This window comes from Xenopus laevis, chromosome 9_10L (assembly GCF_017654675.1).
Source record: "Xenopus laevis strain J_2021 chromosome 9_10L, Xenopus_laevis_v10.1, whole genome shotgun sequence".
Taxonomy (NCBI): domain Eukaryota; kingdom Metazoa; phylum Chordata; class Amphibia; order Anura; family Pipidae; genus Xenopus; species Xenopus laevis.
In genome coordinates, this window is record NC_054387.1 from 5131191 (window position 1) to 5143055 (window position 11865).

At 44.1% G+C, this 11865-nt stretch overlaps 1 protein-coding gene across 2 annotated transcripts; it reads right to left on the bottom strand.

Annotated features, from left to right (window-relative positions):
- Nucleotides 1-117: 117 nt before the first annotated feature.
- Nucleotides 118-9310, bottom strand: LOC108700830 (RUN domain-containing protein 3A). 2 transcript variants are annotated; one of them, XM_018234809.2, is made up of 11 exons: nucleotides 9042-9309; nucleotides 7031-7146; nucleotides 6796-6929; nucleotides 6185-6270; nucleotides 5839-5928; nucleotides 4681-4761; nucleotides 4293-4458; nucleotides 3703-3860; nucleotides 1767-1904; nucleotides 1094-1197; nucleotides 118-880 (listed from the first exon to the last, which is right to left on the bottom strand). In XM_018234809.2, the coding sequence occupies exons 1-11, from the start codon at nucleotides 9146-9148 to the stop codon at nucleotides 738-740; spliced, it is 1323 nt and encodes a 440-aa protein (XP_018090298.1). In that variant the 5' UTR covers nucleotides 9149-9309; the 3' UTR covers nucleotides 118-737. The 2 variants fall into 2 exon arrangements, with proteins under 2 accessions (XP_018090298.1, XP_018090299.1); XM_018234810.2 differs by lacking the exon at nucleotides 1767-1904 and having other exon boundaries at nucleotides 9042-9310.
- Between the last annotated feature and the right edge of the window lie 2555 nt (nucleotides 9311-11865).

Sequence of the window (11865 nt, forward strand, 5' to 3'; positions counted from 1 at the left end):
TACCCGTTCTTGTAATAGGAATGTAAACAAACGACTGCCCGACCCACCCCCACAAATACAATCGATTCAGCCGGCCCAGTTCAGCATTTAATAATAGCGGAGCAACATCTTCTGAAGGCAGTTTTCATGACGAGTGTTTATTCCATGGACAATTAGATACACAACACGTTATGGTTTCAGGCTGAGGTGGTCCAAGTGTCCCACCGACAGGATTAATGATAATGAGGGTCGCTGTCCAAGGAGATATTGAACAGAGATCTGAGCTAAAGAGCAAAGCCACCTTGTGTGATAGAGACTAGATAGAGAGCATTGTTCTAGGTCTTATCACTGGATCCTTTTAATTTGAACCCAAGTGTGCTCTTGCCAAAGGCACAACCTTGGCAGATTTGCTGATTGGGTTGCGGGTGTCTTTAATAGAAGGTCGTTGGAACTTTGTAGGCTGATCATTGCCAACCTTTCATTGACGGACATTGTGTGGAGTGTTTAATGGTTTCAACTGAGGCTCTAAGCAACACTTTTTAACAGAGAATCATACAGGGTTTCTGAGATCTAAGGTCCCTCTACCCTTGTTTGCATGTAATGGATTCTGGTTGTGCTGGTTGGACTCCTCCATGTCTTGTAAGTGATGCGTTGGTTTTGGAACTCCCTTGTGAGAGCCCAGTTCGGCTGTTTTTAAGGGTTACGGCAGCTGGGCTCCTTCGGTAGAGGCAAAAAAAAGGCATGGCGGGCTAAATATCTCAACTTGGGCTCCCGGATGGGCTGGTCTCGCTGCTGTTGCTGACAAGGCATTCATTGGATTTTAGACTTGGCAGAGATTTACAGCTGGGGATAGAAGCCAATGACCCACATAGGCCCAACATGGAGGGTGTTGGGTCCTTGCCTGAAGTCATGAAAGACATATATATTAATCATGGCATCTTGCGAGGCTATGCCCAATAAGCACATCATAAAACAAGCTACAGTACTTATTTCTAGTCTACTACCGACAACAATAACCCACAAATAAAGGACCCAGTACCATTTTCCTGTTTTTTTAAGGCTGTACATTTGCATGTCTTCACTCTACTTCCTACCTCAGAACCATCTCTCTTACCAATAGGCCCCCAGGGCTCTCCATCTTGTTTTCCATCCAACCTCTGGGATTCCGAGCTCAGACTAAGCTCTGCAGAGAGGTGTTCGGTGCTCAAGAAGCTGTGCCTGTGGAAACAGAACTCAGAATCAGCATGCTAGCAACCGAGAACAGTCAACAGAAGGGCAAGGTGCAAGGATGCAATGTTTGAGGCGATGGAATGCTCTTTGGCGTGCGTTACAGAAGGAGGTACAGTCAGCAGCTTGACACGGTAGTTGTAACAGTAACATTTATGCTCATTTATGGGTTACTGAAGTTGCTTTTATATTGAAAAAGTTGTGTGCTTTCCATTTTATCAGTAATTTGTTGTTCTGCTGCAGTAAACTGAGCTCTAGAGGAGGAAAGGGTTAGGAACCAATTGAGGAGCTTTCTGCTTCTGCTGTGATGTTGCAGAACCTTCTGTTGGTCTACTGAGACTTTTTAATTGGGCACATTGTCTTTCTATACAAGAGCAACGATTATGTAGGCATGAACAAGATGATCAATAGAGGGGTGCACTATGAAGGGTGGGTTAAGGGTTGGTTATATACAAGACTGATGAATATTGTAATGCCATACTGTGCCAATCTACCCCACTACAAAGACTAACTACTCAGTTACTCCTACTCATGTCCGTTTGTGAGGTTGTGTGTCTTACCTCCTGTACAGCGATGGATTAACAGACGCTTCATTATCATTAAGAGTGCTCAGCGAGGGCCACTGGTTTACGAGAGGGGCCCCAAGGCTCGGGGTGAACTTTTTGATTGGGGCAGTTTCAGAAGGGAGAAGGCCAGTGCTGGAATCACAGGGAAAGAGCACTCCGTTATGAAACACACTCAGTAGAGGCTGTCTACAGTCATACATCAAGCACCCCAGTGCATGATGGTCATATCCTGCTGAGGCCCTGAATGCTTGCTGGTTGTGTGTCTAGTAGGTGGCACTATGTTGAACTGTGTTTCTTGGGTTCCAATGTCAATGTTACAATCAAGTGAATAGTGACAAGGGCTGGTTGGCAGGGGTGCTTTCTGAAACTGAATTTGAGGTGGTTGTGCGTATAATTATTGAGGCCAATCATATTGCTTTGACTTATCGTTTGTGTGTTGGGGATTATATGGTTCTTACATGGGGGGTTCTATAAATAGGAAAATGCCTTTATCTCTACTTTATCAACAATATGGAATCCTGCCTTAATTCACCCTAAGTCTTCCTGCGTCTTCATCTGACCTCCTGTGTGGATGACTAGAGATGCAATTCAAAGTTTGGCTATGAAGCTCATGCCACAAATACATGTGGCTGGATGACATGGACACAGACCAACACAACTGCTGCAGGAAGGCTTTAATGCATTGACCACCTAACAATTTCCACCACTTGAGTCTGTAGTCAAACGTCATGAGAACCTCAAAACACAGATAAATGCAAGAGACCTACGGAAACTATTCTCAAGAAGGTTCTCCTGTTTCTGATGAGTGGTATAAAACATTCCAACCCCTTTATCTTGGCTCTGTATCTACATACTTTCTCCATATCAACAACATTATAAAATGCAACCCAGTTAGCAGAGGTTTCGTCTGAAAAGACATGGACAGATCTACCTCCTAAAAGCCAGCGGCCACAAGAAGATCAAGAGCCACTTTGGCAAGACATAGAGGGCCAAATTAGCCATGAAAGTCCTAGATCTAGAACCCATTTGGCTGGTGACCACTTCCATTTTTTTCAACATCCAACAAGAATCTGCTTTTGATCCACAAAGTGGTCTTGTTTTAAGCCTACACAAGAGATACCCATTAAGCCCTTGAACTTGTGCCTCCGTCCTGAGGAACCATGAGCCTATCACAGAGCCCCTTTTGGTGCAAGCGCAGTGACATCACAGATCATTTCAGACCATTTTTGAGAGATAAGAAAGGTTTTCTACTCACTACAACAACCTACACATGATATATATTTCACAGAAGTGACAAAACCACATTCAAGTGGCATAGCTTTGGGTTCCGGGGCCCCCTGTAAAAATGTTTTCCTGGGCCCCCCCAATGGCCAAAATGTACCCACAGGGCCTCCTACTGAGGAAGCAGGTTCCCCCTCTCAGCTGTGGGATATACTTCCTCTATAATTACGCCACTGATCTGTTGGCAGTGTTACTCCCTGCACTGCTGGTCCTGACTACTTGTATGACGGACAATTGAACAGTGCAGAGAGTAGCATGGCACACATTAGTGGAATTTAATCCATATTGGACAGTTATTTCCATTATGGAATTATGCATTCTATTTGGGTCAACTTGTCCTTTAGGTAACTATAAGGAAAGTTTATTTTGGAGTCATATGAATGGCTCATAGGTCCGGTTTCTATAGATTTCTGGGGATGGGTGAGTATGTGGTTGTGTGCTGTTGGTATAGGTCAGACTTGGTGGCATAATATAGGAATAAGGGTACAGGGGTGGTGGGGTGTAATATGTACTGCAAGGTGCCTGTCTGATGGGTACATGTACTGTTGATAGGTGGGTTTTTGGTTGATGGTTGGGTGTCATTATGGATAGGGGGTGCTATTTAATGGGTGGGTGTGCTGTGCCTAACTGCCAAGTCCCCCACGCTCACAGCTGCTCTTGTAGCTCCAGAATGACTCCCTCAAGCTGATGCTTTTCCTGCAGACTCTGCTCCGACTGCTCATTGATCCTCTGGGTCAGCCGCTTGTTTTCAGCCTCCAGGTTCTTCAGCTGAGATTCCCGCAGGCGGACCAGTTCCTCCAGGTAACCCTAAATAAGGCGAGTGATCAGCACAAGGGGGAACAGGCAGTGAACATAGTACACTCATAGCAACCAGTCAGACCTTGTCCCATCCTCAGATCATTAATTGTCCCTCTTAGGTACTTCGAACTGGGCCCTCAAATGGACTCCCCAAAAATGGAGATCCTTGTATAATGAGGCACCTACAAATGTCTTGGCACGTGCAGGCCGAAGTGGGCTAGATGCCTACAGACTATACAGGAGGACCGTGGTCAAAAATCTGCACCCACACTCTGTAATGTGTCTGTGTATCTTTATAACCCCGAATATATAGGTGTTATAAAGATGCAGGGCTGGGATTCTGAGACAAATCAAAAATCTTTATCACAAGGTTGAACTACAACAAAACTCTGGGAGTTGTAACCACATAGTGCAGGTCCATCATTGATGAATTCCCCCTACCTTTTGTGCATAGACGATACGGAATTTCTGCTCCATCTTGCGCCACTTGCTGTACCAGCTCTCCTCGTCAGTGAGTAAAGGCAAATAGGGGTGTTCCGGGGAGCTGTCCTCGCTGCTACTGCCACCCACACTCTCCCTGTCGTCTTCCTCACTCAGATAATCATAACTGGAGGGAAGAACATGGCATGAAGCTCTCCAGACACATCTCCTTCCCATTCACATTAGCTCCATCATTCCCATAATATACAGTCCTAATCCATTTTACTGATTAGTATGGCAGATCCTACTTTCAGGGAAGAATAATCTCTGCCAATGAAGTAGAGCAACCATCTGCTACCCAAATTAGTACGGCCTTATCTCTTTGGGATCTTGCCCCCATTCTACTCACCTTTGTGTAAACTTCAAGTAAGGGGTGTAATCTATCACTGCTGGGGTCTTTCCATCGTTGCCTTCCCCCTTCAGGCAAAAACTGAAATACAAAACATAGAGAAAAGGTGTAAGTGAATACGTAGTGGGAAGGACAAGCGTGGGCTATGACTATGGCATAGGTAGAGATTGGTCTCTGGAACTTGCCCCGAGACCAGGGTCAGACTAGGCCAAGCCAGCCCAGATCTACTGTCCACTGAGAGAGTGCGCCCCCTGACCTCTTCCCATCCCGAAAAAAAAAAGAAGGGAAAGTACACATTGGTTGGGGAGGGGGGCAGAGAGGGGTTACAGCTGGTGTGGTGGGCTCATAGGGGAACCTCCCCAGTCCGACGCTGCCTGAGAAAGTGTGCAGATGCAGGGTCGGAAGTGGGCCCCGCTAACCCAAACCTGCCCCCCCCCTTAAAGTGATACTGACACTAAAAATGTTCTTTTCAAAATCGACATGAAAAGTTGCCTATAGGTCATGTTGGTTTTTTTTTTTTTTGTGTGTAAGTAATTGTTACTTGAAGTTCCTAAGCCTGACTGTTTGCCAACCTGACTGTCCCTTAGGGCAGAGACAGACGAGAAAATTCAGGGAGATTAGTCGCCCGGCGACAAAATGCCTCTACTTCGGGCGACTAAACTCCCCGAACTGCCTTCCCGCCGGCTAGAATCTAAATCACCGATGGGACTCATCCGAAAATTAGAAACTTTTACTGACAGGTTAAGGGCAGAGACAGACGAAAGGATTTGGGGAGATTAGTCGCCTGGCTACAAAACACATAACTCCTCTTCTTCAGGCAACTAATCTCCCTGAACTGCCTCCCCGCCGGCTAGAATCTAAATCGCCGGCGGGATGGCACTCAAAGCGCTTCGTTTTCCAAAGTCGCCCGAAGTTTCCTTGTGAGGCAACTTCTGAAAGCGAAGCGCTCCGTGTGCCATCCCACCGGTGATTTACATTTTATCTGGCAATCCTTATAAATTGGCTTGACTCACAAAGGCTTAGTTAGCTCTACCTCCCTTCTATCCCTACTCTTCTTCCTCCACATGTTTTGTTGTAACCGTTAAATCATTAAATAAAAACTTTAAAAAAAAAGTCTGATGGAAGAATGATAGGACACTGGGATACAACAATCCTCACCTAAAGTCAATGGCACTTAGACCTATGAGCATTCCCGTGAGCACGGACGATTCCTCTCGCAGCAGGATGGCTCCATCATCGTAGAAGCGCCTGCAAGAAGACAGGGAACAATGGAGTGTGAGCCAAGAGGTGAATGTGAGAGAAGAACAAGGGATTCCAGTCTGACTCTGGCAATGGATAAGCTGAGTGGGTACAATAAAGGGAGTCTGGAAACAGTGTGGAAACGGGATTTCGCAGGGTTGTCTTTGCCCATTAAAAACATAGGACAAAGATGCAACAGAGTAAAATGAACAGCTGCTGTGGAAGTGGGAAGATTTAAAGGTACAAGGTGCATTTGTCCCCTCACCTGGTGGTCCTGGTGTCCCTTAAAGCTGTCACTATGTATTCTGAAAGTCGCTTCTCCATGAGAGCCAGTCGTATCCAGGCCCGGCCCTGCAGAACAGCAACATAAGGACAACTACAACTCTAGTTGCTAGGGCTTAAAAACCTAGCAACCAGAATGTTCCCTATAGATTTGAGTTACAATTTGAGGGACCTTTATCCTTCTGGCACATGGAAGATTTCTTCCACCCTCCCCCAAGACCAACTGCAGTGATCCAGATGCTTTAATACATCATAACAATTCTCTGCCGGGTCATTTTTGCCGGCTGAATGGCGCTATCCCCAATTCATCTTCCATTCTGACATTTACGCCATTGACCCCTTCATCCAGAAAGAGCTATGGCTGGTGATGTAAGATTCGTATGGTTTGCGCCAATTTTACAATTTGAAGGGGAACTCCACCCCCCAACCCCGGTCATTCTAAGCCGCTTTACTGAATGCGTTCCTGGTTCTGACTCTTGAAACAATGTAGCAGATGATTAACAGACCTACATGTGCCACTAACTATATATCATTGTCTACATGACCCAATAAATTAGCCTGAAGCCTCATCCCCAGGCTGTGCCCCCTGCTCACCTTTGCCCTGGCACTGCTAATGTTCTCCATGTTTTCAATGCTGCCGATGCAGTTGTTTGGGACTTTGCTGCAGGCAATGCGAATGTAATCCCAGAATCCTCTCTGGCCATCTGTGCTAAACCAGCTGACATGACCTGGAGCAAGAAAGGAACAGGTCAGCTTGGGAAGGAGTGGCCAAGACCCAATTATAAAAGGCCCAATTATTTTAAAGGCCATAGGGCTATTTATCACTGACCTTTGAATCGATGGCTTAGGATGTGCTCCAATATGGCAGCGAAGTTCACAAATTCCTCTGATGAATCATCGATGGGCTCTGCGGTGTATTTCTCCAGCAGGGTCTTCACCGAGAACCTGGGGAGATAGAAGGAAAAAAGTGAGAATGGAAACAGAGGGGACAGAAGGGAAGAAATGGAGATGAGACAGGACAGAACAATGGAGTGGAAAAGGCAAATGAAAGTGCAAGAGCATAGAAAAGAGCAGGGAAGATATGAGAAAGCGTTGGGCAGTGCAAGAATGGAGCCGGCAGGGAGATAGAAGAGAAATAATACAGAAATAGAAGAGAAATAATACAGAAATATAACAGCACAGCTTGACTCTGCTCAGGGAGATGGTTGATAAAAGAGACAGGGGAAAGTAAAGTCACGGAATATGATTCATTGTGATGCTTGCGCTCTCCTCTCATTCTATTCATGACTGTATGGAAATAAAATGAAACCATTAAGGCACCTTTCCAGTATCTGCTAAAACGTGAATGACATAAGCTCAGATTGTGATTCCATCTCTATTGCTGTCCTCAATAGGCCATTTGCTGTAGCCTGTCCCAGGGCAGGAGACAATTACAAGCGTCCAACCTTTATATATAACCCTCCAGCTGTTGCTAAGATACATTTGCACTCTCCCCCTGACAGCAGGTGCTGGGAGTTGTAGTCAGAGGTACCAAATGAACCTCTCTAATATAACATTATATATATATATATATATATATATATATATATATATATATATATATATATATAGCACTTTGGCTATGAATGATGGGATGCTTCCAGTGACAGCTGCAAAGTCATTAATTTGCTACCCATGATAAAGAGCACGTGTGTTCTTGTATGGTTTAAGTACTGCACATGCATAGTGAGATATGGTTGCTAAGGGGGATGATGGGAGTTGTAGTTTAATGGCAGCTAGGAGGATGCTGCTGATTGGAGCTGTTTGATAACAAGTATGTCTCATGTGGGGAGTGTATTGTATTTAGATGGAACAGTGTTTGGCTCTCACAGGAAATCCCAAATGCCCCCGAGCAGCCTGATTGGCTAAGGTCACCTGACCTGCTGTCCCCTGACCAATCCATGGCTGTCCCTGTCTCCTGAGAGCCAAACAATAGGCAGAGGGCTGGAGTGAGACAAGGGAGGGCCCGTCACTATAAAGGAATAGGGTTGGGAGTAAAATATTAGGTAAAATAAATATACAGATATATATATAGTGGTACATGTAAGAGCTGCTAGTAGATTGGAGTCTATAGTAAATAAATATACAGATAGATATATATATATATATGTAGTGGTACATGTAAGAGAGCTGCTAGTAGATTGGAGTCTATAGTAAATAAATATACAGATATATATATATATATATAGTGGTACATGTTAGAGAGCTGCTAGTAGATTGGAGTATATAGTAAATAAATATACAGACATATATATATATATAGTGGTACATGTAAGAGAGCTGCTAGTAGATTGGAGTCTATAGTAAATAAATATACAGATATATATATATATATATATATATATATATATATATATATATATAGTAGTACATTTAAGAGCTGCTAGTAGATGTGAGTCTATAGTAAATAAATATACAGATATATATATATATAGTGGTACATGTTAGAGAGCTGCTAGTAGATTGGAGTATATAGTAAATAAATATACAGACATATATATATATAGTAGTACATGTAAGAGCTGCTAGTAGATGTGAGTCTATAGTAAATAAATATACAGATATATATATAGTTGTACATATAAGAGCTGCTAGTAGATGTGAGTCTATAGTAAATGGATTTTTTTCTGGATATAAAAAATATTTTATTTCCTTTGACTCGTTCAAAGACTGAACACACAGCCCATTCATTTAACCCTTCCATTCCCCTCTCACCAGCTCCTATTTCTGTGTCCCACTCACAGCCTGTCCCCATGATCTCCCGACCCCTCCCGACCCCCCAGCCTCTCCCCGGGTCTCACCGGCACACGGTCAGCAGGTTCCTTCTCTCCACAGTGACGTTCCTGGAGGAGACCTTCTTACTCGCCAGTCCCAGAGCCATGGCCGACTGGATAAAACTGGGCTCCATCCACAGCTCAGGACCCCCCTCCACTCCTCTTCCTCTGCCCTTCCACCCGGCTCCCCTCCCCGCCTCCTCTCTCCGGCCTCCAGGCTGACTATTCCCCGACACTGAGCGGAGCGGCCCGGGGACACTGGTGCGGCCGAACGATGGAGAGAGGGGAGTGGCCACTGTCCTTGGTGCTGAAGCTGGAGCAGTGACGTCACCGGGCAGGAGAGAGGGAGGGGGAGGTGCTGAGTATAAATACAAATCTATATCCCATAATAAGTCTTTATATCATTTATATCATCTAATTATGTCTAACACCTTCTTATTCTACTCATTCTTGTCTCTCTCCTCCTGTGTATTGTGTAATAATAGTATTGTATTGTATTTGTACTGTTTGCAGCAATTTTATAGGGAGGGGTTATATGGAGCAATAGGAGGAGTTATAGGGAGGGTTATATGGAGCAATAGGAGGAGTTATAGGGAGGGTTATATGGAGCAATAGGAGGAGTTATAGGGAGGGTTATATGGAGCAATAGGAGGAGTTATAGGGAGGGTTATATGGAGCAATAGGAGGAGTTATAGGGAGGGTTATATGGAGCAATAGGAGGAGTTATAGGGAGGGTTACATGGAGCAATAGGAGGAGTTATAGGGAGGGTTATATGGAGCAATAGGAGGAGTTATAGGGAGGGTTATATGGAGCAATAGGAGGAGTTATAGGGAGGGTTATATGGAGCAATAGGAGGAGTTATGGGGAGGGTTATATGGAGCAATAGGAGTAGTTATAGGGAGGAGTATATGGAGCAATAGGAGGAGTTATAGGGAGGGTTATATGGAGCAATAGGAGAAGTTATAGGGAGGGTTATATGGAGCAATAGGAGGAGTTATGGGAAGGGTTATATGGAGCAATAGGAGGAGTTATATGGAGGGGTATATGGATCAACAAGAACATTTATAGGATGAGATTTATGCTATAAGGACCCTGAGAGCAACCTATTTCTTGTTTTCTAGTAGACACATCCTCTCCTACACCCTGGGAGGAATAGTAATCTCTGAACCCAGGGTGCAAAGGGTCTGCACTGGCCATGAGGAGTCTGATTATTTAGCTGTGTGGGGCCCCAAGACATCTGACGTCAGCCCTGGTTATTTACTTTTCACTATTTTATTTACTTTTCACTATTTGGAGCCAGTGTAGGACTGGGCCCCACCAAAAACCAGGGTCCCATTCTAAGTATTATTTTCTTCCTCTCCTCACTCAACCTCTATTCTGCTATTCTCTTTTCTTTATATACTATAACCTAGAATTCCATCGATTTAGCCTCTTTATTCTCATATAAATAGGCAATGACCATGAAATAAGCCAAATGTTTAGAAGCAGGAGGGCCCACGGACACCTGGGCCCACCAGGAGTTTTCCTGGTATCCCGGTGGGCCAGTCCGACACTGTTTGGAGCAGATTCATATGGTGCATATATATATATATATATATAAATATATATAAGGCCTGTAGCTGAGCAGGGATGTCACTGCTTGATTATCATTGCAGCGTCTCAGCTGGTGGAGACTGATAACATTCCAGGCAGGCTCCCTTCATCCAATCAGATTCTGCGCTTGACTCAAACTGGCCAATGGCAGGCTTCTGTTTTCAGTTTGAAAGGAAACAAATGCCGCACAGAGGAAGCAGAGTGGTTAATTACACTAGAAATCAGGAGCTGGTACAGGTATGGGATCCCTTATCCGGAAATCCAGAAAGCTCAGAATTACAGGGACGTCGTCTCTATTGTAATCAAATCATTCAGACTTAGAAAAAAAACATTTATTTTTTCTGTGTAATAATAAAACAGTAGCTTGTACAGGTATGGGACCTGTTATCCAGAATACTCGGATAATAGATCTTTCCATAATTTGGGTCTTCATGCCTTAAGTCTACTAGAAAATCATGTAAACATTAAATAAACCCAATAGGCTGGTTTTGCCTCCAATAAGGATTAATTATATCTTAGTTGGGATCAAGTACAAGCGACTGTTTTATTATTACACAGAAAAAGGAAATTATTTTTAAAAATTTGGATTATTTGGATAAAATGGAGTCTATGGGAGACAGCCATTCCGTAATTCGGAGCTTTCTGGATATCGGGTTTCCGGATAAGGGATCCTATACCTGTACTTGATCCCATAAGATATAATTAATCCTTATTGGAGGCAAAACAATTCCAGCAGGAAAGGTTAATTTTAATGGTATTCCTCTATTGCAGCTGCAGTGCTGCCCTATACCATAGCAACTGCATCATGACCGCCTTATGCAGAAATCTCTGCTGTTCCCCAAAATAACTCACAGTGGGTATTGGATTATATATCCCATCTGCTGCTCCTACACCGGCTCAACACAACACAATCATTTTATATTTTTTATTACCACCTTCATCCACAGCCCTCTGCTATTTCTGTGCTCTGCCAGTCTGAATGCAGCCTCCATACAATGATTCAAAGTGGCAGATGCCAGTGCACAAAGCCTCGCCTCTTCCACAGCCATTTTTATAGCCACTCACAATGGGTGAAGCACAACAGGGTGACTTGTCGTCAGTGGGGGATAGTTAGCGGGTGCTGGGTGTTTAAAGGGGACCTTGAAAATGATCAATGTCATCTTAAAATGGGAACTGGTTGGTGTATACAACTCTAGGGTATAGATAAAGGGGCTGTTCACCTTTAAATTAACTGTTAGTATAATGTAGAAAATGATA